The 26,182-nt window shown below is 42.6% G+C and overlaps 1 protein-coding gene across 1 annotated transcript; it reads right to left on the reverse strand.

Moving 5' to 3' along the window:
* Positions 1-1,871: 1,871 nt before the first annotated feature.
* On the reverse strand, positions 1,872-6,088 carry LOC130374473 (12-(S)-hydroxy-5,8,10,14-eicosatetraenoic acid receptor-like). Its single transcript, XM_056581257.1, has 3 exons — positions 5,692-6,088; positions 4,695-5,094; positions 1,872-4,242 (listed from the first exon to the last, which is right to left on the reverse strand). Exons 1-3 carry the CDS (start codon positions 5,937-5,939, stop codon positions 3,784-3,786), a joined length of 1,107 nt encoding a protein of 368 aa, XP_056437232.1. The 5' UTR covers positions 5,940-6,088; the 3' UTR covers positions 1,872-3,783.
* Positions 6,089-26,182: the final 20,094 nt, after the last annotated feature.

A 26,182-nucleotide genomic window follows, 5' to 3' on the forward strand; every position in this document is an offset into this window, starting at 1 on the left:
CCTAATGTGTCTCAGCTGTTACTCGTTGCGTGCCCTGTGTGTGTTTGGTATTTAAGGCCCCGTTTACACGAGGACGCTTGCGGGTGAAAACGACAAAATATTTTATCGGAAGTGCCTTTCGTTTAGACAGTGACAGCGTTTTTGGGGCATGAAAACGCATAAATCTGAAACCACCCTCCAGAGTGGAAAAGTTGAAAACGCTCCGCCGTAGCGTTTCCGTCTAAACTGCCAAGACGCAAAACACTGCTCAGATCTGCTCACGTCGCGTACGCGTTTACGTCACATACATGTGCCAGTACAAGGAAATAAACAAACATGTCAGATTATTTCCATGCGTCGGACCTTCAAGCTGCTCTGGCAGCAACAAGCATACAGGAGTATTTCCACGAAATGTACAGGATATTTACAGATAGTATTACTGAACATAGAAGGATCTTTTTGGTTTTTGCCGCACGGATAAGAGAAGGAAGATTCTACGCATGCGTTCAGGCATGGCGGTGTTGTGTGATAGTCTATCACAGCACCTAGCAGCCTGGCATGCATACCCAATCGAATTCCACACACTTTTGCGTCACCGTATGCACGCAGATTTCCTCCCGAAAACGCTCGTCTAAACGCGGAATAAAAAGTGAAGACGCAACGCCACTTTTGCGTCTTCTGTTCAGACCGTCATCGTGTAAACGTAGCCTAAGGCCCCGTTTACACGAAGGGAAAACGCAGATATTTCCACGCGGTTTGGCCTCTCATTTACACGAAAACGCTGTTTTTATCACAGAAAACGATCATTTCTAAAAACTCCGGCCAAAGTGGAGATTTCTGAAAACGCCGGTTATGCATTGTCGTGTCAACGGGTAGAAACGGGGTTTTAGGTTCTGAAGCGTCGATTTATGCGCCAGGAAATGCCTAACGTCATATGAGCGCCCAATGTTTACAGTTTGTTTGTTACAGGAAGACGCTTGTGTTATTCGTTGTTGTTGATTCTGAGGATTCTGATTGGCTTGCATGGCTTTATCCTTCTCCCTACACTGCCGCCCATAGGTTTGACATAGTTATAATGGCGCTCTACGGCGTATTTATGCGTTTTGATGTAAACGACAACTTTTTCGAAAACAATGTTGTGTGCACAATGTTATTTTTGAAAACGGAGTGGGGGAAATATTCGTTTCTATAAATACCCTGCTACGTATAAACGTGGCCTAAGACCTTGTCTTTCCTTTGTTCCTTGTCGGATCATTTTAGTTTGTTGTGAGTTCTGTCCTGTGTTCCCGGTGTCACCTGTGTTCCTTGCCTTTTGGAGTTAATAAATTATCCTTTTACTCGAACTGTCTGCGTTTGGGTCCTACCTACCTGCCTGCCTGCCACCCGCTACCCGTGACACCTATAGCCTTTATCATTAACAATATATTTTTTTTTATTCCCAGAACAAATAACGTTCCATAAATTACATTCAATACTCTAATATACAAATATGTTTTGTAACGCATACACATTCTTATTCATTATTATTTTTATTATCTATCATAGTTGTTCGCCCTTTTCACACCATTATTTTGTGGAGAATAAAACCAGCCAAATACCATAAATTAACCCAATCACATGTTATTATTTAGCGGCCAAATCACTTGGCCCTAACAAGCCTCAAACCATAATTGGCCCAAATCAAGATATCTTGAACACAAATTAAATTTATTATTTCAACGTTTGAACTAACCATTGTATCTACAGACATAGGCCACATTGTCCAATAAATGATGAATTCAAGTTTTGAATCAGGGCTTTTATCTTACCATCATGACATCAGTCTGGTGACCTCACATAAGCTGTACACAGAGCAGAGCTTTGCTATAATAAAACAGGCCTACAGGCTAATGTAGTGTTAATGATTCTTCAGCAAAGTAGACTTCTGACTGAAGCAAACGCTGACCGATTATAAAATAAAGCATTCCTTCATCATTCTACAGAATCAACAGTGAACAGAGGTCAATTTTGTGCTTTTGTGTGCAACTTGTCATGCATAGAACTAGAACTATTCCTGCTCGTTAAATCCAGAGCAATGGCAATGTGCCCAGCTTACTTCTGCTTATACTGTTGTTGGAAGGGCTTGGATCTATGTATCTGAGTCAACAAACAAACTAAGTTTATAAAGTACCAACAAATAAAAGTCATTGCATATATCTTCAAAGCCTTTATTGTACCCTAATATCGGGTTATTGTTGTTACCGTTTTAAAAGAGCTTACAGAGAAAATGAAGAGGAAAAGAGTACTTGCCGTTCTTATATTTATTTTAAAAGAGTTCAAAAGCATTTCCTCCGGTTTGGATAGATAATGTACAACCAAACAATCCACAGCAAATCAGCAAGTCAGATCCTCCAAATAAACATATTCATAGAATCTATATTCAAGCAAAAAAGAACAATCAAATTATGGCAGTTTCCAAAAGCCCGCTTAATTGCAGAGTGTGCATTTTGTCACATTGCACAATACTGGTTTGCATCAATTATAATCTGTTGAAACAAAATTTAAAACAAATACAAAAACACACACAAACAATACATTATTTGGAAGGTAATTGAAGGTGGTCTATAATGCCCTAAAATATCTTGCTCTGCAGCTTAAGAGAGTGACAGAGTGAGTAGCACAAGAGAGTGCCTTTCTCGTGTTTTGACTTATCTAATCTAAAGTAACTTCTTATCTTACCCACAACTCTACTCGCATTCTGGGGCACTTCCTATGGTATCATTATGTGTGCATAATAAAGTGTCTCTTTAGAGCAGCGGGTTAGAACTGACTGTGTTACGACTCAATGTGTTGTGACTGATGGTAATGTGACTGACTGTGTTATGATTGACTGTTTATTTACCACTGCCTGTGTTAGGACTGACTGTGTTAGGACTGACTGTGTTAGGACTGATTGTATTGGAACTTACTGACTGTGTTACGACTGACTGTGTTAGGGCGTAATCACACCTGGTTCGCACTAAAGCAAAATAATCCCTGGTGTGGACCTTTTGGGCTGGTGTGAATACCGACCATCTAACTCGGGAGTGGACCAAACAGCCTTTCCGAGACCCAGCCGGAGAGGTGGTCTCGGTTCGCTTCCAAACGAACCCTGGTGCGGTTAGCTTGAGATGTTAAAGCGCCTGCACCTCAGTCCGATCCAGTTCTAAAAATTATATTCCTCTTTGGAATTACTGTTCGATTAGTGGTACCTCTAAGATTAGCAGCACATCTTCGGACCGTTGGTTGAAAATGAGTCATGGCTAAACATGGAGCAAAGAGGAGACGGAATGACTATACACACATAAAGATGCCGATGCATTTAACACATTCAGCATCAGGATGAGGGTGTGTGAGTTCGACCGGTCCACGGATCAATGTATATCACGCTGGATATCCATGATTGATTACTTACTTTCCCCCCTTTTTTTTTCTTGACACACGGGTTTGTTGACAAATTCTGCGAAAATTGGAACGTGAAAAGGAACCGCACCAAACCAAAAGATAAACATTGTAATTTGGTCCGGACCAAAGCGAGCGAGCTAAAGGTCTTTCCTGGTGTGAATATGCCCTTGGGCTGACTGGGTTGGGACTGACTGTGTTACGACTGACTGTGTTAGGACTGACTGTTAGGACTGACTGTGTTTGGACCGACAGTATAAGGACTGTTTAGGGACTGACCTTGTTGTGAATGACTGTGTTGGGACTGACTGCCTGACTGTGTTGTAATGGATGTTTACGAGTAGTACTAAAACAGAAAACCAAATAGAAATAGAATGAATGCCCTCACTTTTGCACCAGCGGCACATTGACAATCCGCCCAACAGAGTTTGTTGTTGTGGTGGTTCTCGTGCTGTTGCCAAAGGAGGGCATTCTCCTCATGAGCACAGCTGGACAGAAGGCCTCCATATAGGCGTCCCTAAAGCCTGAGCAGCAGAAGCAGTAGAGCAGAGGGTCCAACAGACAGTCGATGTAGGACAGGACCATGAGACCGTCATAGACCTGCACCACCTGGGTCTCTACCTTCTGCATATCCAGCAGACGTATGGCCAGCAGTACTGCCCTCGCCAAGGTGCAGGGCAGGAAGCAAACGGAGAAGACGATGACCACTGACGTGACCAGGAACACCGCCCTCCTCAGCTTGGTCTTGTCCCCCACCGTCTTCTCCCTCAGCCGCTGGACGATGCGCACCGTGCAGTACGCCAGGATGACGAAGGGGATGAGGATCTGGGTGAAGAAGACTAACTTCAAAGGAAAGGGGAAATGTTTTACCTCAGAGATGACAAATTGCTGATATTCTTTGACATAAAGAAATAATAAAATTATAAATCATTATGAAGAATGCCTTGTGTCTTGTTGATTGATACAATTGCTAGAGAAACACTGATGTCAGACAGGACAGTGAGGTGACATCCATTTTATGTTTATGTTATGATAAGACATGCATCAAATAACGTAATGTTCTATAATTTAGTCATCGATCAAAGATTTGTTTGGTTCTTGTGGAACATTTATATTCTAGATTGGATTTCTTACTCAGGGAAGGCAGTAGCTTGATAATGATTCATTTATTTAAATGAGCAATGGTAGGTCGATCATCAGTCATTACACTACATTTGAAAGACTTTCTGTAGTTTTTCAACTCAGCGGAAACGAGACGATAATTTCTAAGCCTGAATGGATATGATTTGCAATACCTCTCTAAAAGTGTCTGTGACGTTGTGGGAGACGTCAGTGACGTTGCGCCCATGGCTGTTGCAGCACTCGAAGCTGTTGACCATGGTGGGGATGGTGAGCGGCAGGAGGAGGAGCCAAATGAGCAGCGAAATCAACGGTGACTTCCGGAGGAATTTGACGCAGTTCCTCTTGCCCAGGTGCACCACATTGAAGTAGCGGTCGATGGACAGTGTGGTGAGGAAGGCGATGCTCGCCCCGCGGTTTATGAAGAGCATGAAGAGCATGACCTGGCACAGGGGCTTGCTGCGCCGGAGGCCGTTCTGGTAGTTGTAGGCCTTGGCTGGCAGGCACACCATGAGCAGGAAGTCGGCCACTACGATGTTGAAGAGGAACACGCTGTTGGTCTTCCAGAACTTGAACCTTGATACGAGTTGTACAGAAGTGTATTAGCAGTGCTTCTCAGCCTTGACCGGGGGCGATCCCCCAAAAAACGTGCATTGGAACTCACGAATAAACAACAATTTTCAAAGTATATTGGTAATATCAGATAACGATGCTATGTTCAGTTGGATTAAGGGTGTGTTCAGTTGACTGATTCTAAAGTGTGATTGGCCTACTCTTGTTGGCAGTGGCCCTGGATCGAGATCTGAGACAGCAGCACACAGGCCTTATTTGGACTATTATGTTTTCTGTTGATTTTGTGAGAAATAGCAGGTGTTACACCTAACAATCAAACAATCCTAATATAAAATTTGTAAGAGGTATGTACTGCACGGAGTGAAAACATTGATTTCATGCCTGGCAAGAAAGATACCATCACTTTGTGATTGGTACCACTGGAGAAGAATAAATTAAGTAGATCTGTCTTGCATTATTTGTGTGTTTGTGCTCTTTTAATAATTTGTGCCTGTGGAACATGTTTTCATATAATATGAGTAAGCGGTTGTGCTATAGTATCTATAATGATGATGATAATGAAGAATAGGTTTACTAGATTAGTGTCAATGTGTATGTTACCTGAAAAGGAAGATGTATAGGACTGAGATGTTGAGAGGCAGACCAAACACAAACACTCCAACCATAAGCCAGGACAGGACCTGGTACGTGAGGTCGTTGACGGTGTTGCAGTGTTCCAGAACCACATCGCTGCCGTTAGAGTTGGTCATGTCAAAATAAGTCTTCAACGAATAAATTCCTGAAGAAAAAACTGCGGTCTGTCCCCCAACTAACACCAGAGCACAGGTCATCACAACCCACAGAAACATCCAGAAACCTCTTCAAACAGTGCTATAACGTCCTGCTGATGCTCCCTCCTAGTATTATCTCACTCTGTGTTTCTCTTAGTGGTGTGGCTGCTGGTTCAGAGGGGAACAGATTATAGATTGTCTAGAGGTGTGGTTTAAAAGAGGAAGGCTGATCTGTGTAGGAAGCCGCAAACATGAAGAATGTTTGTCTCAGGTTTCTACAGAAGAGAAAAAATCATCAGAACTCAAGATGACACATGCCCGAAGATGAGAATGACTAGGGGACTAGATTATCAGGAAAACATATATGACAACAGCGTATGGTAGGATCAAAACAGTGGGGTCCAAACAAACATCAACTTCAACAACATCACCATGGAAAAATGTACAGTGTCTACAAGAAAACATTGTGCTTTTGCATGCAAACCAATGTGCATCTGCCAAATGCCGTAAATGTATTTTATGAATCCTCTTCAAATAGGCTTTCACATTCACCTTCAGTTTCACATAACTGCAGAGCACAACACAGAGACTGGCTTGATGTGTAACTAGAGGATCATAATGGTTGAAATATAAACTATTTAGCTAGGACAAACATGTGCACTGGCTGAGACCCTGACTCAAACATAATGCAGAATTTTCCAGAACATAAGATAGGGGGTTGTGTGCTACTTAATACTATATGCGTAAAATTTGTTTTGTATCACAACCCAAGATCCCCTAAATCTAACTTTTTTAAGTGAATCATTGACATCATTGAAGTGAATCTGTAGAGCGGTAGGTTTGGTTGTTAACTAAAGTAAAAAGAGAATTTGCAGGGATATTCACACACAAGAAAGATACCATCACAATGTGTTGGGTTTTGCATTCTCAAATCTATGGATCAAAACAAGAAATTTCCATTGTAGATAACCAAATTTCCCCTGCATCATGTCTTCAACAAATTCCCCCAAACACCAGGCTGTGACTGGACCAGGCTATGATCGTAAGCAAGATTGCTAATCACTCAATTGTGGACACATTGAAAAAATATTGCTCAATTCGGGGCTAGGCCATCACTTTTGGTAAATGTGACTGAGGTATATGTCATCCCCTTTATACTCATTGATCCGACCGTAGAGGTTTGACAATACATGGTGTCTTCATGCTCAATAGGTAACTGTTACCACCATTTATGACTTGGCTGTTGCACACATGTAGGCTTGTTGAGCTTAGAGGCACTTAGTACGTCACTTAACAACAGTAAGTATAAGCAGATGTAACACTGTATCTAACTCTGCATAGGGCATTTTATACCTGGTCAACATGTGGTTAATTATAATACATAATATTGTTCTTTGAACTGGTAAATAATTAGGGAAATTCTGAGAAATGACAGCTGAAATACTAAGAAAAACCTCCACTTTTACCCATTACTCATTTAACCATTTAAATTTGGTTAGAACTCAGATTTCATTTTGTACTTGTGTACAGATTTTTCATAAATAGTTATTCTCATGGCTTGCCCCATTAATAAAGTGTTTTTTAGATTTACCCTATAATTGTTTCGATGTAAATTTACAAATGACATCCATGCTAACCTGGTATCAACCTCCACAGGAAGTGTGTTCTCAGTGTCATACTAGTTACATTCCATACTGGGTACGTTCTTGTAGATTTTTTTACAATCTACTCAGTAAGTACGACGAAACTGTACCATAAAAGGAAGGCTTGTTTGATTACTTTTGGTGGTATTAAGTATTGCCATATTTTTAACATATATCTTGAAATAGATATTCCATAGTCCATACAATAAAATGTAACTTGTACCATTTATTTTCCGCAACTCTTCCGCAACATGAAAATATACTCAGTAAGTAAGAGGAAACTGTGGTCTTAAAGAATGCCTTGTTTGGGATGGGGACCTTGGTCGCTTTCCAGGTCTTATCGATATTGTTCATATCTTGAACCATTTTCGACCAACTCCTATTTGGCCGTATGTTAAATAAATCAAACTAGTTTATATTGAAATTAGACCAATATTGTCAAATCAAGGCCAAACAATCATTTGTAAAAATGGGTTGTCTGCTTAGAAACCTCAATCTTCTGGACCACGTCAGGATGAAAACTAGCATGACCAATTTTTGACGCAAAATGATATTGTGAACATTATGTACATATTATACATATAGATATTGTAAAATGAATGTGTCTGAGACAACGTCTCAGGGGCAATTAATGTTGAATTTGTTCTTTTGTGTAGTCTTTTGTGTAGTCTGGTACATATGATTCCCTTCTGCGAGTGGATCGTTCATTTTGTCCTGTCGTTCTGGTTTTTGCAAATCACTTTATAGGGACGCACAAATATTTAGGACTCACGAGTCCAACCATTTTTTAATTGGTGTTTAAATATTTGTACGAAAGTAAATCCTCAGACAAAGTGTGCTTTGCTTTTCCATGTGCCAAAACAAACCTAATTATGATTATTGATAATGAATACTGGAATGTTGGCTATACCATGTACAGTTTGTCTCCCTGTCTGCTTAGAAACCTCAATCAAGGCCCTGGAGGACAAGACAGCCAAAGACAGCCCCCTCAAGGCCGGTTTAATCTCAACTGCACTGTGTAGTTATTATGGACAAAATCCGCATTACTTCCATGGTCCGGTATGCTCGATCCGTATCTGTGAAGGGTTCATTTATCTCGTGCTTTGGTATGTATTGCAGAAGCGCAAATTAATGATCCGAAGATCTGAGTCCGAAGAAAGATCCAAACCTCCCATCACTAATTTGCAACACAAAACAACCGTTTGTTGAATCAATATACAATTTGTATTGAGACAATATATGTTTCAGTTTTACAGTAAAATAATCACACCAACAAACATTTAGTCAGTTCAAGGTAGACATTAAATGGATGTCATATTATAACATGACCTATTCGACCCGCAATTTGCCAAAATGTGGCTCGACCAAAAGGGGGCGCACCTCGGTGAAATGCCGCAAGAAAACAGTGAGATTTCACACTCCAGAACAAACAATTATGGTGTGTTCGAGGAGATGCCTCGTACATGACTGTTGACATTAAGAATGGCAGCTTCCTCATGCGTTGCACTCTGAGAGAAATAGTTGGGACGGAGACGATGACGTACTTCAATCATCGTCAGGATATCCACCCGGAGAAGAAGCCAGCCCAGATCCCTCAGCACCCCGTACAATCTGTGCCACGCTGACCTTGAAGTGATGGTAGGACTCTGGAAATGGCAATCAGCGGTCAAGAAGGCAGACTCAATCTCGGCCTACGCATCCCTCATGACTGTCAACTTCCTGGCCCTTACAAAGACTTGGATCACTACAGAGGAGTGCGGGAACCAACCTGACCTGATATTCACAAGGTCCTGCGATACTTACCTCTGCTCTCTCTGTTACCCCTCTCCCTCTGTCTGACCATCACTTTGTTGCTTTTTCACTCCCCTTGATGTTATGGTAGAAAATAATGAAGGTTTAAAAGGACATCACTGACAAACCTTGGAATATATCAGTGGAGAGAAATGTACCAGCAGGGGGGGAGGGGCGGGCTCCAGTCCCTGTTCCGTTGTTATTCAACAGCTCAGAGGGTCCGGAGTTGACCGGCAAACACTCAGACAGACATCTGCAGTCAATGACATCAGTCTCTTTCTCAGTTCACTTAGATAATAAGTATAAGTAATGTTTACTTTAAGGGGACATATTATGAAAACAACACTTTTCCTGGAATTGGGTAGTGGTTTTGGGTCTCTGGTGCTCCCACACGCATACAAACTTTGAAATTTTTTTGAGTGAGATATGCATTTCTGAAAGTACCCCACCTGCAGTTACCAAACGAGCGAGTCAGTTTTGGCGCCCCCTCCGACGTAGGAAGGGAGCACAGTTGAATATTACCTCCCACTTCCCCAATTACCTTCAATCAGAGCATAGCTTAGATTTTGTGGACCGGCGGACGAGCAGCTCCGGCGGGGGGAACTCGGCGCTAGCCCTGCAGCTAAGCTCCGGGAGTACAATCCCTTTCTCGGCCGGACTGCCACCGAAGCTTCGGCGGCAGTCCGGAGGAGGAGACATGGAGGAGAATGGGATTGACCTCCCGGAGCGGAGCTGCCGGACTGCCGCCGAGCTACCCCAGCCGGACTGCCGTCTGGCCGCCTTCGAAGCCGTCCAGCCGCCGCCGCTGCTCCGGCGGTGTACTCCGGGAGCTGAACTATGGCCGAAGCTTTCCGGCTGCTGTACTCCGGGAGCTGAACTGCCGCCGAAACTGGCAGGTCCGGAAGGAGTAGGCTTCGGTGGCAGTCCAGCAGCTCCGGCGCGGGGAGCTCGGCGGCAAGTCCGGCAGCTTAGCTCCCGGAGTACAATCCCTTTCTCCTCCATGTCGCGGTTCATGGACTTTCTCCACCATGTCGCAGTTCATGGCCAAAGTTCCTTTCCCCCAATTCCTCTCAACCATGGCCAAGATATCCCCCACTATGAGATTTTACTTGTTGTGGAAGTGCCAGAGACGTCAGACGCAATATTTATGATTCATAGTATCATCCGAGGCGCACATAGCTTTTGGCCGTGATATTAGATATAATATTATATAAATACCCATATATAGCATTATTATTGTATTATTATATGTGGTATAGATATAGAGCTCCAGGAGTCCGCAAACGGCAACAATCCCTTCTCCTCCATGCTGTGGTTCAGTCTTACTGCTTATTGTTCAATGGGCACTAGCTCATTTGCATTAAAGCTACAGACACCAGAAACAGTGCATTCTGTAGGGACTGAAACAGAGGGGAATAGCGGTAGGCAAGATTTTTTTTCCTAAAAGCTATTTCCAGTAAACAGCTTAAAAAACTTTTTTTTTTTACTCAAATACTACGTTTACTTGTTGGGAAAACCCCATAATATGTCTCTTTTAAAGATAAATTATACAAGAATATGAGGTAAATATATTTGCAATGGAGCCAAATGTTAAACATTATTGATACTACCTGGCCTTCCTGTGTCAAACAAATGCCTGCATTCCGATGAACCCCCGACGTCTCATGTAAATGGCCTCTTACAGAAACATCTGTTACCCCCTATGGTTTCTCATATGAGGCTTTTGAATGTATATTCTGGAGGCTTCAAGGGTAAAATGTTAAGCTAACTAATCCATACCCAGGTTAAAATCAGACACTACCAGCTTTAGGATTTTGACTGTATATGCCAAAGACAAATAAAGTGGCATTGTTAACTATTACAAATACATATTTTAATGTTAAAATGAATATTACTTTCACAGGGCTCATCTCTTAAACACATGTGGTACGTCATAGTGATTTAAGATCAGGTTAATAAACAAGGCAATTATTGGATTTTAATCAAAGACCTCACTTCATATAACTGTAAAGCCTAATATGTAACCTCATATAACTGTATGTTTAATGTGTAACTTTTTTGTACATAATGCTTGAATGTATAAGAATATAGTACAGGATAAGATACATGTTAATGGGCACCGGGGAGGGCCCGTGGATTTGATTTTAGAGCTCTGTGATTGGTCTAGGAAGTCCCAGAGATGGAGTACCTCAGAGTTCACCGCCCAGTTGGGGCAGTTCTTTTGCAAACAGACTCAGGTGATATTGTTACTCTCTGCAGTCGCCATAAAGCGAGTATTAGACCGTGGGTTTAATACCCCCCCCCCCCTTCTTTGGCTGTCCGAATCTCTGCAGAGTTGCGGGCAGCTCAGAGGAAATGGAAGAGATCCGACTGTCCTATTAATCTATCTCACTACCTTTACCTCCTCTCAGACTTCACCACCACTGTGTGTCACCAGCCAAATCGGCCTTCTAGTCGACCAAAATCTCCTCCGCCAACCAAAGGAAACTATTTTCCATGTTCTCTTCCCTCCTCAACCCTCCCTCCCCTTCCTTCCTCCCTCCCTGCTGATGACTTCGTTACCTACTTTAGGAGGTGAAGCACATTAGCTCCTCTTTTACCCCTGCCACCGTCCCCCCTCCAACCCCCCCCCCCACCCACCTCTGTTTTAACACACTTTATCCCTCTCTTCTCCGAAGAGGTCAACAGAATAGTTACGTTTAACCATGCCAGCAGCTGCCCCCTTGACCAGATCCCTTCCTCACTCCTCCAGGCCGTCTCAAGCGACATCCCGCCATTTCTCATCACCCTTCAAAACTCCTCCCTCACTTCAGGCCTTGTTCCAGTGTCCTTCAAGGCGGCCGGAATAAAGCCTCCTCACCAAACCGACCCTTGACATCGCCGCCATCCAGAACTACAGACTGGTATCTCTTCTTTCATTCCTCTCTAAAACACTTGCCAGGGACAGTGCCATCTCTAACCAACAACCTGCATGACCCTCATCAGGCAGCCTTCAAGACGACACACTCCACTGAGACGGCTCTCCTCGCGGTGACTGAGTCACTCTGTGCTGTCAGAGCCTCCTCGCGACTCTTGCCGAACTCGGCATTGCTGACTCTTCTCTATCCTGGTTCACATTATACCTGACGAATCGCACCTATCTGGTAACATGGAATGGCTTCTTGTCCAAACTTTGCACTCTTGAACCTGGTGTCTCTCATGGCTCTGTACTGGGGCCTCTTCTGTTCTCCCTCTATACAAGATCTCTGGACATCACAACATACGGCTTTTCCTATCACTGCTAAGCTGAAGACACTCAACTATTCCTTTCTTTCCCCTCCTCTAACAAAACCCTGATTGCATATCTGAATGTCTGGCAGATGTCAGCACTTGGACTAGTGCCCATCAGCTCAGGCTTTACCTCAACAAGACTGAGCTCCTCCCAATGCCAGGGAAAGATGCCCTCACATGGACTTATGTACTCGTCACTGTCGAGAACATCATTGTATCTCCTTGTTACGCCCCCTGGTGGCTCGGAGTAGGACGCAACATAAGGGCAACAGGTTTGGGCAAGTGAGGATGCAGTCACACAAAATCCAAGACTAAAGGTGAATTCAATATAAAGTGTTTATTTACAAAAAAAGGCAACACAGGGATCAACAAGGACTGTCAGTGGCACCAAAGAAAAGAACATAACAAAGCCCACCCCCCCATTGACAGGTGCTTTGCAACCAAAAAGTACAGTGGGTGGTGCTCACTCTAACCTAGGGTATTAACAACAGGTAAACCTACGTGCATGAAATATGTAAACCCCAGGGTATCTTACCTATCCTTATTGACCCTGTGCGCACAACAAAATAATTAACAAAGACAAAGACAAAACTAAAGTAGGCTGCTAACAACTAAAGTAATAAGGTTTAAACAAATGTGTAATAACTAACGACAATACAATAAACCAACAAAGAAACCAAGCACTCGCAAGCACTCGCAACCACTAGTAAACACTAGCAAATACACTCCAAAAACAAGCCAACAGAGCTCAACCAAAGCTCTGCCACACCTCAAACCCAAGCACTCAACCCTGACAAACAAACACAGGACTATTTAAAGGGGAATGGTTGATGGGAGATCTGGAACAGGTGTGGTGATTTGGTGATTCGGACCAGGTGTGCACATCTGAGAATTTGGAGAATGAAAACAGGAGGAGGAGACAGAACAACAACACAAACATACTACACAAAACAGAACACAATACATGTAGGCCTATACCATGTATAACATATAAGACATAAAGAACATTGTACGTAACACTCCCCCCCATAAAGAGTCAGCCCATGGCTGACGATACCTCAAACCATCCCGTAAACCCAACTTTAACAGTATAAAAAGCAAAATCAATCAAAATTGCCCCCAGTAACTACTGACCCACAATAGTTACACACGAGACAGAGCATCTGCAAATACATTCTCGGTGCCCTTTTTGTGGTGGATCACCAGGTTGTAATTTGTGATAACCAAAGACCAACGCATAAGTCGCTGGTTTTGGTTGTGCATGCGATGCAGAAACACCAGTGGATAGTGGTCTGTGTAAATCACCACAGGCTCCGCACTGGACCCAACATAAACCTCGAAAAATTGGAGCGCTAGCAGCAAAGCCAACGTCTCCTGCTCTATTGTAGAGTAGCGCATTTGGCTACTATTACATTTCTTTGAAAAGAAACCTACAGGGTGGACCAAACCCTCAGAATCCATCTGAGTTAAAATTGCACCAGCACCAATACAGCTCGCATCTACTTCAATGGCAAACGGTTTATTAAAATCAGGAGCACTCAGTACTGGGGCATTACACAATAACGCTTTGCAGCATTCAAAGGCGAATTGACACCGATCTGACCATACAAACTTAACCAATGGACTGATCAAGTCAGTCATTAGGGCTGCAACAGAAGAGAAGTTCCTATAGAACCCTCTGTAGTAACCTGTCATTCCTAAGAATCTGCGTAACTCCCGCCGAGTGGTGGGTACTGGGAAAGACGTAATAGCTGCGATCTTGGCCTCCAAGGGACGCACTTGGCCTCCGCCCACCTGTTTACCCAAGTAGGTCACCGTCGCCTTCCCAAACTCACATTTCGCGAGGTTCAGTGTCAGAGACGCAACAGCCAGTCGTTGAAACACGGTTCTGAGCGAATCCACATGAGCAGGCCACTCTGTATTACCACATCATCCAAATATGCAGTACAGTTAGGCACACCACTAAACACAATATTCACCAACCTCTGGAAAGTGGCCGGTGCGTTTCGCATCCCGAAAGCCATCACGGAATACTGTAGAAAATAACCCTAACCCTGTAGAGTCACAAAAGCACTGATGGCAGAAGCCCGTGGTGAAAGGGGAACTTGCCAATAACCTTTCAATAGGTCTAACTTTGTTACAAAGCGAGCTGATCCTATGGTATCCACGCAATCATCTACGCGGGGCATAGGAAAAGAGTCCGGCACAGTGACATTGTTTACCTTCCGATAATCTGTACAGAGTCGCGTCAGGCTTTGGAACTAATAAGCACGGAGAACTCCATGGGCTAGAGATGGGCTGTGCTAAATTATGTTCCAATAAATAATCAACCTCTTTCTTCATCAGAGATCTCTTGTAGGCATTTACTCTGTATGGGTGCTGTTTAATCGGTCTGGACTCACCCACATATATGTCGTGCTCTAACACCGTAGTGCGGGTAGGCACATCTCCAAACAGACAGGGGAACTCAGAGATAAGGCAGAGTAGGTCAGCTTCCTGTTCCCTGCTTAAATGATGCATTAAAGACGGTAGTTTTAACAACATTTCTGAGTTTGCCAACCGAGGGGTCTGTTGCTGGGCATTGCGCAAACTCAGGCCATCCTCATCACTCACTGCCGTAGGGCTCACAGCTACTGACACCGCAGCCGCAACAGTCGCTACAAGAGGCGCACTGCGTGTCTCAAGCTGAGCGTCGCCTCTAGTGTAGTACTTCTTCAACATGTTAATGTGACACACTCTGGTTTTCCGCCTTCTATCAGGGGTTCTGACTACATAATCAGTCTCACTCAAACTCCTGTCAATAGTGTACGGTCCTGAAAATCGTGCACTCATTGAACTACCTGGATTGGGCAGCAACACTAAAACCAAGTCACCTGCTTGAAAAGACTGCGGAAGTGCTTTCTTATCGAAATTCCGCTTCATACCCTGTTGTGCAACAGAGAGACTTTCCCTAGCGATACTGCAAGCCTCGTGCAGTCGTTCTCTGAAGCGACTCACGTAGGTCAGAACGTTTCGCTGGGTGGGCGAAATCTCGCCAGTTAGCTGGTCTCTCAACATTCTTAAAGGGCCTCTCACTGTGTGACCAAATACCATCTCTGCTGGACTAAATCCTAGTGACTCTTGCACTATTTCCCTAACTGCAAATAAAGCCAAAGGGACTCCTTCATCCCATTCCCTACCACTCTCCATGGTATATTTCCGCAACACTGACTTAAACGTCTGATGCCATCTTTCGAGCGCGCCCTGTGACTCCGGGTGATAAGCACTTGAGATTCTGTGTGATATAGACAGTCATGTTAAAACCTTTTCAAAAATACCCGAAAGGAAGTTGGTACCTTGATCGGTTTGCACGATCTTAGGGAGCCCGAAAGTAGAAAAGAACTTGATCAGGGCCTTTACTACTGACTGAGCTGTTATGCTCCTAAGAGGGATCGCCTCAGGGTACTGGGTAGCTACACACATTATGGTCAACAGGAACTGGTTACCGGATTTCGTTTTTGGCAGAGGGCCAACACAATCCGCAAGTACATGCTCAAACGGTTCCCCTATAGCTGGGACCGGGTGAAGAGGCGCAGGCTTTATAACCTGATTAGGCTTCCCCGTGACCTGACATACATGGCATGTACGGCAAAACAACGACACATCTCGCTTCAAACCTGGCCAGAAGAACTGTCGCAACGCTCGGTCATAGGTTTTTGTAATACCTAGATGACCAGACCAGAGATGTTCATGAGCCAGAGATAGAACGGACTGTCGGTACGGTGTAGGCACAACAATTTGAAAGACATTAGTCCAGTCATTATTAAACTCAGCGCGAGATTTCCATCTCCGCATCAAGAGATCATTTTCAACAAAATAATCACTTTCTTTATTTTTAGCGCTCTCTGGAGCAAGAGCCGCATCAAAACACTTCACCAAAGTCACGTCCTCTTTCTGAGCAGCAATCAGATTACTTCTAATCATAGGCAACCTAGTTGTCTCTTTGGTGGAAGTATCACATTGAACCTTAGGCTGGACACTCGGCTCAGCAGTAGACTGAGGAAACACAGGTGGAGAAACAGACTGGCCGGTCAACTCAGTCGCGAACAGAGTATCCGACAAAACAACTGCTTCACCCAAACTACGTGCTTGAGCACGAGTGACCACACACACAGGGAACACTTCAGGGAAGTCCTGAGCCAACACATCAGGCTGCAAAATCTTAGGTAGTTCTAGAACTTCTAAAACTGGCATCACTTTGCCACCAGCGATGTAATTCCCTAGTAGAAATGTGACGCCTCTAACAGGCAAAGACGGGCGCACACCCACTTTAAACACTCCATTTGCTAAGTCACAGGATAAATGTATCTCATGGAGAGGCACAGACACAAACCCCATTTCAATGCCTTGCACAAGCACACTAGAGCCACTTAAAGAGTCATTACTAAAAGGTAACACATCCGATAAGATAAAAGACTGTGCTGCGCCAGTATCTCTAAGGATACGCACTGGACACTGGTTCAACGCATTTGCGCTGAGAGAAACCAACCCGTCCAACATGAACGGTTTATAACAGGGTTCCAGATTGTCCCCCTCCATCTCCGGGGCTAGGGACACTGGACCCACCAACGTTCGCACTAACAAAACCTCTTTTGGTCGTTTGCTTGGCTGTGACAGCTTGCGTTTTAACATAAAACAGTCATTCTTTACGTGACCTGTTTGGTGACAATAGAAACACTCTCGTTCCTCAGTGGAGCGGAGTGGCAATGGACGTGGAGGACTAGACGGCATTCTAGCCGAGGCAGAAGGAGTAAAAGACCTACTCTCATATCGGGGACTCACAAAAGTTTGTTTGTGCGATAAAACAAACTCATCGGCAAGCACAGCAGCCTCCGCTAATGTCCCTACCTTTTGCTCATTGAGATATGTCACAATACGATCAGGCAGACTATTCTTAAACTCTTCAATGAGGACCAATTGTGACAGAGTGTTAAAATTTATCGCATTGCTTGCCTTGCACCATCGATTAAACAAAGTCTCCTTCTCACGGGCAAACTCAACAAAGGTTTTATTAGACACTTTTTTAAAAGTTCTAAATTTCTGTCTATAGGCCTCAGGCACTAGTTCGTAGGCACGAAGCACAGCTGTCTTAATACTTTCATAGCATAAACTCTCTTCTAGAGAAAGTGCAGCATAAATTTCCTGGGCCTTACCTGTCAGTTTACACTGCAGCAGTATCGACCAGACCTCTTTTGGCCATTTCAGTGAGGTGGCAACTCGCTCAAACGCAGTAAAATAGGCATCTACTTCCGCCTCACGAAATTGAGGTACCAAAACAACATTTCTGCTCACCTCAAAACCTCTCGTAGGCGCAGAGGGATCAGAATGTATGGACCTATGACCAGGTGATTGAGCTAAACTCAGAAGCAGCTTCCAGTTCTAGGCGCTTAAGCTTCACCTCTTTTTCTGCAGCTATCTCTAATTAAATTTTGCGGTTGGCGGTGTCCGCCTCCATCTCTAGCTCCATCTTCCAAATAGCCAACTTGTGACTGTATTCGGCGTCTCTATCTTTTTCCTGAGCCTCCAGTTGCAAACGCGCTATGCGTAGCCTATGGCGGGCATCATCACTTACCCTAGGTAAGGAAAACGGAGAGAATCGGGGCACAGAACGAGGAGGCTTAAACTCCACATTAGCGTCTGTATCTACAGGAACTGGCTCACTCTCAACCAGCCCTCTCTCAACTATTTCTTCCTCCCTGCTCTCCTTCTCTGAGCTAGAAGACAAGGATGGGGAAATAGTAGGCTCACTAGCAGTCGCACCGCTGCCAGTACCAAACACTTTTTCGTGTACTAACATCTGTACAACAGCTTCTTTCAATTCTGCTTTAAGCAGACCTGCTGATGCTTCAAATGAAAAATGTGCCGCAATGGCATACAAATCTTTTTTTCTGCAGCGATCAATCTGATCCACAGAAGGATCTCCAAGAAAACCCTCAAGGTTAAACACACTCATTTTTTCTCAAATAGCCTTAGGCCAAAACTTTACCAACCTAACCAACACTACCAGCCTACTTGACGTGTGCACTGCACACCAACACTCATCAAACCCGTTGCTTAAAAGGATCAAGGATCACGGACGAGCCCCCAATTTATGTTACGCCCCCTGGTGGCTCGGAGTAGGACGCAACATAAGGGCAACAGGTTTGGGCAAGTGAGGGTGCAGTCACACAAAATCCAAGACTAAAGGTGAATTCAATCTAAAGTGTTTATTTACAAAAAAAGGCAACACAGGGATCAACAATGACTGTCAGTGGCACCAAAGAAAAGAACATAACAAAACCCGGTAACCCTTCCTTTTACAGTCCCCTAATTACTAGGTATTTACCCGGTACATGCATGGTAAATCATAGTGTATTACTGGGTAATTACCACTGGTAATAAGAAGGTAAATACAGAGGTAGTTACCCAGCAAATAAATGATAAATCATAGTGTATTACTGGGTAATTACCACTGGTAATAAGAAGGTAAATACAGAGGAATTATCCGGTAAATTATAGTGTATTACTGTGTAATTACCACTGGTAATAAGGTAAATACAGAGGAATTAACACCAATTTACCCAGTAATTAAGCTGAAACTGTACTGTAAAAGGAAGCCTCGTTTATTTCCATGGTATTACCAGGTTCTTACCATATCATTTTTAATACATTATTCCCTTTTCCATGCAGTCAACACAAACTTGTACCATGTACGTTCTGCGACGTTACCAAGTAAAACACGACAATTTACCCAATAATTAAGCTGAAACTGTACTGTAAAAGGAAGCCTCGTTTGTTTCCATGGTACTACCAGGTTCTTACCATATAATTTGTAATACATTATTCCCTTTTCCATGCAGTCAACACAAACTTGTACCATGTACGTTCTGCGACGTTACCAAGTAAAACACGACAATTTACCCAGTAATTAAGCTGAAACTGTACTGTAAAAGGAAGCCTCGTTTGTTTCCATGGTATTACCAGGTTCTTACCATATAATTTGTAATACATTATTCCCTTTTCCATGCAGTCAACACAAACTTGTACCATGTACGTTCTGCGACGTTACCAAGTAAAACATGACAATTTACCCAGTAATTAAGCTGAAACTGTGCTGTAAAAGGAAGCCTCGTTTGTTTCCATGGTATTACCAGGTTCTTACCATATAATTTGTAATACATTATTCCCTTTTCCATGCAGTCAACACAAACTTGTACCATGTACGTTCTGCAACGTTACCAAGTAAAACACGACAATTTACCCAGTAATTAAGCTGAAACTGTACTGTAAAAGGAAGCCTCGTTTATTTCCATGGTATTACCAGGTTCTTACCATATAATTTGTAATACATTATTCCCTTTTCCATACAGTCAACACAAACTTGTACCATGTACGTTCTGCGACGTTACCAAGTAAAACACGACAATTTACCCAGTAAGTAAGCTGAAACTGTACTGTAAAAGGAAGCCTAGTTTGTTTCCATGGTATTACCAGGCTCTTACCATATAAGTTGTAACTGGTTATTCCCTTTTCCATACAATCAACACAAACCATATATGTTCTGCAACATCGTTCACCAGTAGTTAAGCACTTTAATTGTTGTTATAAAACCCCAAACCACTGTTGATGAAAGGCATATTAAAATTAAACAATCAAAGGCTTATCTTTCAAACATTGCATATCTCACAAACAGGCACTGAACACTGAAGAAATCTGACAAAAAAAAGAGCCGTCCACATCAACTCAATTTAAATGTTACTGATGGTGTTTTCATAAAACACATGACATTGTTATGGCAAGTGACCACAAGGAAGACTGCTTCAACCTCTTCCATTTGAATAAGCGGTGAATGCCATGCAGCAATCTGCCTATGGGAGCATCTTTGTGGTCATTCGCAAACCAATGAGTCCACTCGATGAATGAGAGATGACTCTTTAGTGTCTTCTCTGTGAGGTATCCCTGCAGTCTCCACATCTGGGATTTGAAGGCTGACCAAGACCTGACCAGGTACCTCCAAATCTCCCCTTCCATACTGTGATAAAGAATCAGAGGACAAGAAAATAAACATTAGGACTGTCAATTAATTAACATTTCTAGAACATGTAGAACTCAAAGATTATTTTGTTTATTAGTTTAAAAAAGGATGCTGGTCCTCTGGCCATTGTGTTTGGTCATATTGAAAAGAGAAAAAGGCATAGCCATAAATACAGTTAATAGGACGGGAGGGGACAGGCTGTTAGCTCCGGTTAGCACTTTAGCATCGAGCTAGCGGAGCTTCTGTCATTCAAATAACTTGGACATGTTGTTTAAAACCTATAACACCCAATTTATTAAAATATCCGGATTTAATCGGGCTCTCTCCCATAAGTACAGTTAATAGGATGGGAAGAGACAGGCTCTGTTAGCCCCGGTTAGCGCGATGCTAAAGAGCAGCTCTACCGGAGCATGCCACCTCAACAGGTGCAAGTAAGCCTCCGGTTTGATATTCGCCGGATATTCGGTTTACCACCCAATCGGATTCATCAACATAAGTGCAATACATTACGGGCTTAGTAGGTTGAGGACGGTTTAGGACGGCGTATCGCGAAAATCACAAACACATGTTGTCGCCATCGATGTCTGTAGTGTGCAACAACGTCATTTACGTTCTGGCTGCTACCTGTTTTAGGGACCGTCAACAAGTTACACTCACCGACTGGTGGCAGAGACGTTACCATGGAATTGTTTCTGGAATTAAATCATGTAAAATAACATAAAAATCACTAAAAAATACATTTTGTCACCTGATTGTAGTAGTAGTTGCCAATGGTGGGCAGCTACTTACTGCAGGTAACTTTGCTAATATATTGCATTGTTGTTAAACGGGATGCAATTAATAATTTCAAATATAGTTTAGTCGATTTTTGTCGAATATTAAACTATTAACTGCATTATGATTAACTATATTGCAATATATTTGTGTGATTAATTTCCTCAAACAATTCCATGGTAACGTCTCTGCCACCAGTCGGTGAGTGTAACTTGCTGACGGTCCCTAAAACAGGTAGCAGCCAGAACGTAAATTACGTTGTTGCACAGACATCGATGGCGCCAACATGTGTTTGTGATTTTTCGCGATACGGTGTCCTAAACAGTCCTCAACATACTAAGCCCGTAATGTATTGCACTTATGTTGATGAATCCGATTGGGTGGTAAACCGAATATCCGGCGAATATCAAACCGGAGGCTAACTTGCACCTGTTGAGGTGGCATGCTCCGGTAGAGCTGCTCTTTAGCATCGCGCTAACCGGGGCTAACAGAGCCTGTCTCTTCCCGTCCTATTAACTGTACTTATGGGAGAGAGTCCGATTAAATCCGGATATTTTAATAAATTGGGTGTTATAGGTTTTAAACAACATGTCTGAGTTATTTGAATGACAGAAGCTCCGCTAGCTCGATGCTAAAGTGCTAACCGGAGCTAACAGCCTGTCCCCTCCCGTCCTATTAACTATTTATGGCTATGCCTTTTTCTCTTTTCAATATGACCAAACACTGGCAAGAGGATCAGCATCCTTTTTTAACTAATAAACAATAATCTTTGAGTTCTACATGTTCTAGAAATGTTCATTAATTGACAGTCCTAATGTTTATTTTCTTGTCTTCTGATTCTTTATTACAGTATGGAAGGGGAGATTTGGAGGTACCTGGTCAGGTCTTGGTCAGCCTTCAAATCCCAGATGTGGAGACTGCAGGGATACCTCACAGAGAAGACACTAAAGAGTCATCTCTCATTCATCGAGTGGACTCATTGGTTTGCGAATGACCACAAAGATGCTCCCATAGGCAGATTGCTGCATGGCATTCACCGCTTATTCAAATTGAAGAGGTTGAAGCAGTCTTCCTTGTGGTCACTTGCCATAACAATGTCATGTGTTTTATGAAAACACCATCAGTAACATTTAAATTGAGTTGATGTGGACGGCTCTTTTTTTTGTCCGATTTCTTCAGTGTTCAGTGCCCGTTTGTGAGATATGCATTGTTTGAAAGATAAGCCTTTGATTTTGTTTAATTTTAATATGCCTTTTAATATTTTAATAACAGTGGTTTGGGGTTTTATAACAACAATTAAAGTGCTTAACTACTGGTGAACGATGTTGCAGAACATATATGGTCAGGGACGCTGGAAGTAATTCACAGTTGGGGGGGGCTGAGAAACGTTCCGATGACGGGGGGGGGGGGTTTGAAACCATCACTTCAGTGATGGTTTCATTCCGTCTATACGAGCAGGTGTGCGCCTTTTGTGAATCAAATCATGCTTGTGACATTTATAGTCACAAGTAAAATGACAATAGTATAATAATAGTCTGATATATTTATGTATTTATTTATTTATTTCCACGGGGGTTTTTGCATTTCACATTCAGCCTCTCGCCACCAGGGGGGGCTGCAGCCCCCCCAGCCCCCCCACTTCCAGCGTCCATGTATATGGTTTGTGTTGATTGCATGGAAAAGGGAATAACTAGTTACAACTTATATGGTAAGAGCCTGGTAATACCATGGAAACAAACTAGGCTTCCTTTTACAGTACAGTTTCAGCGTACTTACTGGGTAAATTGTCGTGTTTTACTTGGTAACGTTGCAGAACGTACATGGTACAAGTTTGTGTTGACTGCATGGAAAAGGGAATGATGTATTACAAATTATATGGTAAGAACCTGGTAATACCATGGAAATAAACGAGGCTTCCTTTTACAGTACAGTTTCAGCTTAATTACTGGGTAAATTGTCGTGTTTTACTTGGTAACGTCGCAGAACGTACATGGTACAAGTTTGTGTTGACTGCATGGAAAAGGGAATAATGTATTACAAATTATATGGTAAGAACCTGGTAATACCATGGAAACAAACAAGGCTTCCTTTTACAGCACAGTTTCAGCTTAATTACTGGGTAAATTGTCGTGTTTTACTTGGTAACGTTGCAGAACGTACATGGTACAAGTTTGTGTTGACTGCATGGAAAAGGGAATAATGTATTACAAATTATATGGTAAGAACCTGGTAATACCATGGAAACAAACGAGGCTTCCTTTTACAGTACAGTTTCAGCTTAATTACTGGGTAAATTGTCGTGTTTTACTTGGTAACGTCGCAGAACGTACATGGTACAAGTTTGTGTTGACTGCATGGAAAAGGGAATAATGTATTACAAATTATATGGTAAGAACCTGGTAATACCATGGAAACAAACTAGGCTTCCTTTTACAGTACAGTTTCAGCTTAATTACTGGGTAAATTGTCGTGTTTTACTTGGTAACGTCGCAGAACGTACATGGTACAAGTTTGTGTTGACTGCATGGAAAAGGGAATAATGTATTACAAATTATATGGTAAGAACCTGGTAATACCATGGAAACAAACGAGGCTTCCTTTTACAGTACAGTTTCAGCTTAATTACTGGGTAAATTGTCGTGTTTTACTTGGTAACGTCGCAGAACGTACATGGTACAAGTTTGTGTTGACTGCATGGAAAAGGGAATAATGTATTACAAATTATATGGTAAGAACCTGGTAATACCATGGAAACAAACGAGGCTTCCTTTTACAGTACAGTTTCAGCTTACTTACTGGGTAAATTGTCGTGTTTTACTTGGTAACGTTGCAGAACGTACATGGTACATGTTTGTGTTGACTGCATGGATAATGGAATCTATTATAAATGATATGGTAAGAACCTGGTAATACCATGGAAACAAACGGCTTCGTACCCAGTATTTAAGAAGATGTACCATGACACTAGGAAAACTGTTCCTGCAGAGGTTGTTACCAGGTAAGTAATTCCATAGTGGTAAATCGAATAAACCCTTTCTAAATGGGTGTAGCTATGAATAATAACTAAGAAATAGTATTTTATTGGAAAGCACTATGGTAATTTCTAGATAGTACATCATTCAATTTGGGCTGTTACCAACATAAACCTTGGATAATAGGTGTTTATAAGAATTGGTTGCCTAATTTCCTAGAAAGTACACAATATCAGAGTTATGTTGCTATCCATTTGGATGTACGAAGTGGTAAAGTCGCAAATCTCCCAGCTTTCTTGCGGCATTTCACTGAGGCACGCCCCCTTTCGGTCGTAGTATCTCGTCGCTTTCAAAGTAGAGCGAGCAGATCTGTACAACTAGCAAACAAGATGGCTGCGCCCATAGTCAATGGGGATTGAGCTGTATTTTCTTTGCATTTGTACCACGTTGGGGGTTGTAACGTCGATTTTAAATCCTCTTACACACCTGATTTCATTGCTGCTTTAATCCGGTCACCAATGTATGGTCTTGCTTTGCGTGAAATTCAATGTAAAGTTGTGTTTTCAAGCTGGTTTGCCAAAGAGGCTATGTTGCTAATGATGACTAGCCCACTACTACCCCTCGTGGCTCGACAGAAACAGGACAGCACTTGTTGAAATAAAAATTGGCGAAAATGGCAAAATATTATTGCAATGTAAAAGGCTTGCAATGTTAATGTTTCTGTAAAGGCTGGCAACCATTATACACTGGATTATTTATTTTTTCCAAAATAGTTTTCTTCTTAAACTCGTCTGACACAAATAGCAAACTGGAAGGCTGGAGTAAGGGAAATACGTCACGTTCTCGCTGAAGCTGGTCGTTCGTACCAGCCTACCATCAAAATGGATAGCAGCATTATTACCAACCTAAAACAGTTACAACTACACGCTACTTAGTTGAGTTGATGGGTAATAGTAGAGGTTTTACTTAGTACTTCAGCATTAATTCCTCTGTAATTACCAGTGGTAATTACACAGTCATTTACCGGATAATTCCTCTGTATTTACCTTCTTATTACCAGTGGTAATTACCCAGTAATACACTATGATTTACCATGTATTTACCGGGTAACTACCTCTGTATTTACCTTCTTATTACCAGTGGCAATTACCCAGTAATACACTATGATTTACCATGTATGTACCGGGTAAATACCTAGTAATTAGGGGACTGTAAAAGGAAGGGTTACCCAAAACCCACCCCCCCATTGACAGGTGCTTTGCACCCAAAAAGTACAGTGGGTGGTGCTCACTCTAACCTAGGGTATTAACAACAGGTAAACCTACGTGTATGAAATATGTAACCCCAGGGTATCTTACCTATCCTTATTGACCCTGTGCGCACAACAAAATAATTAACAAAGACAAAGACAAAACTAAAGTAGGCTGCTAACAACTAAAGTAATAAGGTTTAAACAAATGTGTAATAACTAACGACAATACAATAAACCAACAAAGAAACCAAGCACTCGCAAGCACTCGCAACCACTAGTAAACACTAGCAAATACACTCCAAAAACAAGCCAACAGAGCTCAACCAAAGCTCTGCCACAGCTCAAACCAAAGCACTCAACCCTGACAAACAAACACAGGACTATTTAAAGGGGAATGGTTGATGGGAGATCTGGAACAGGTGTGGTGATTTGGTGATTGGGACCAGGTGTGCACATCTGAGAATTTGGAGAATGAAAACAGGAGGAGGAGACAGAACAACAACACAAACATACTAGACAAAACAGAACACAATACATGTAGGCCTATACCATGTATAACATAAGAC

The sequence above is a fragment of the Gadus chalcogrammus genome, chromosome 21 (genome assembly GCF_026213295.1).
Source record: "Gadus chalcogrammus isolate NIFS_2021 chromosome 21, NIFS_Gcha_1.0, whole genome shotgun sequence".
Classification (NCBI taxonomy): domain Eukaryota; kingdom Metazoa; phylum Chordata; class Actinopteri; order Gadiformes; family Gadidae; genus Gadus; species Gadus chalcogrammus.

Coding starts and splice junctions, on each gene's coding strand:
- LOC130374473 (XM_056581257.1), bottom strand. CDS start 5,939: ATGTTTCTGTGGGTTGTGATGACCTGTGCTCTGGTGTTAGTTGGGGGA. Junction 5,095..5,691: donor CTATACATCTTCCTTTTCAG/GTAACATACACA, acceptor ACTCGTATCAAG/GTTCAAGTTCTGGAAGACCA. Junction 4,243..4,694: donor TCACAGACACTTTTAGAGAG/GTATTGCAAATC, acceptor TTTCCTTTGAAG/TTAGTCTTCTTCACCCAGAT.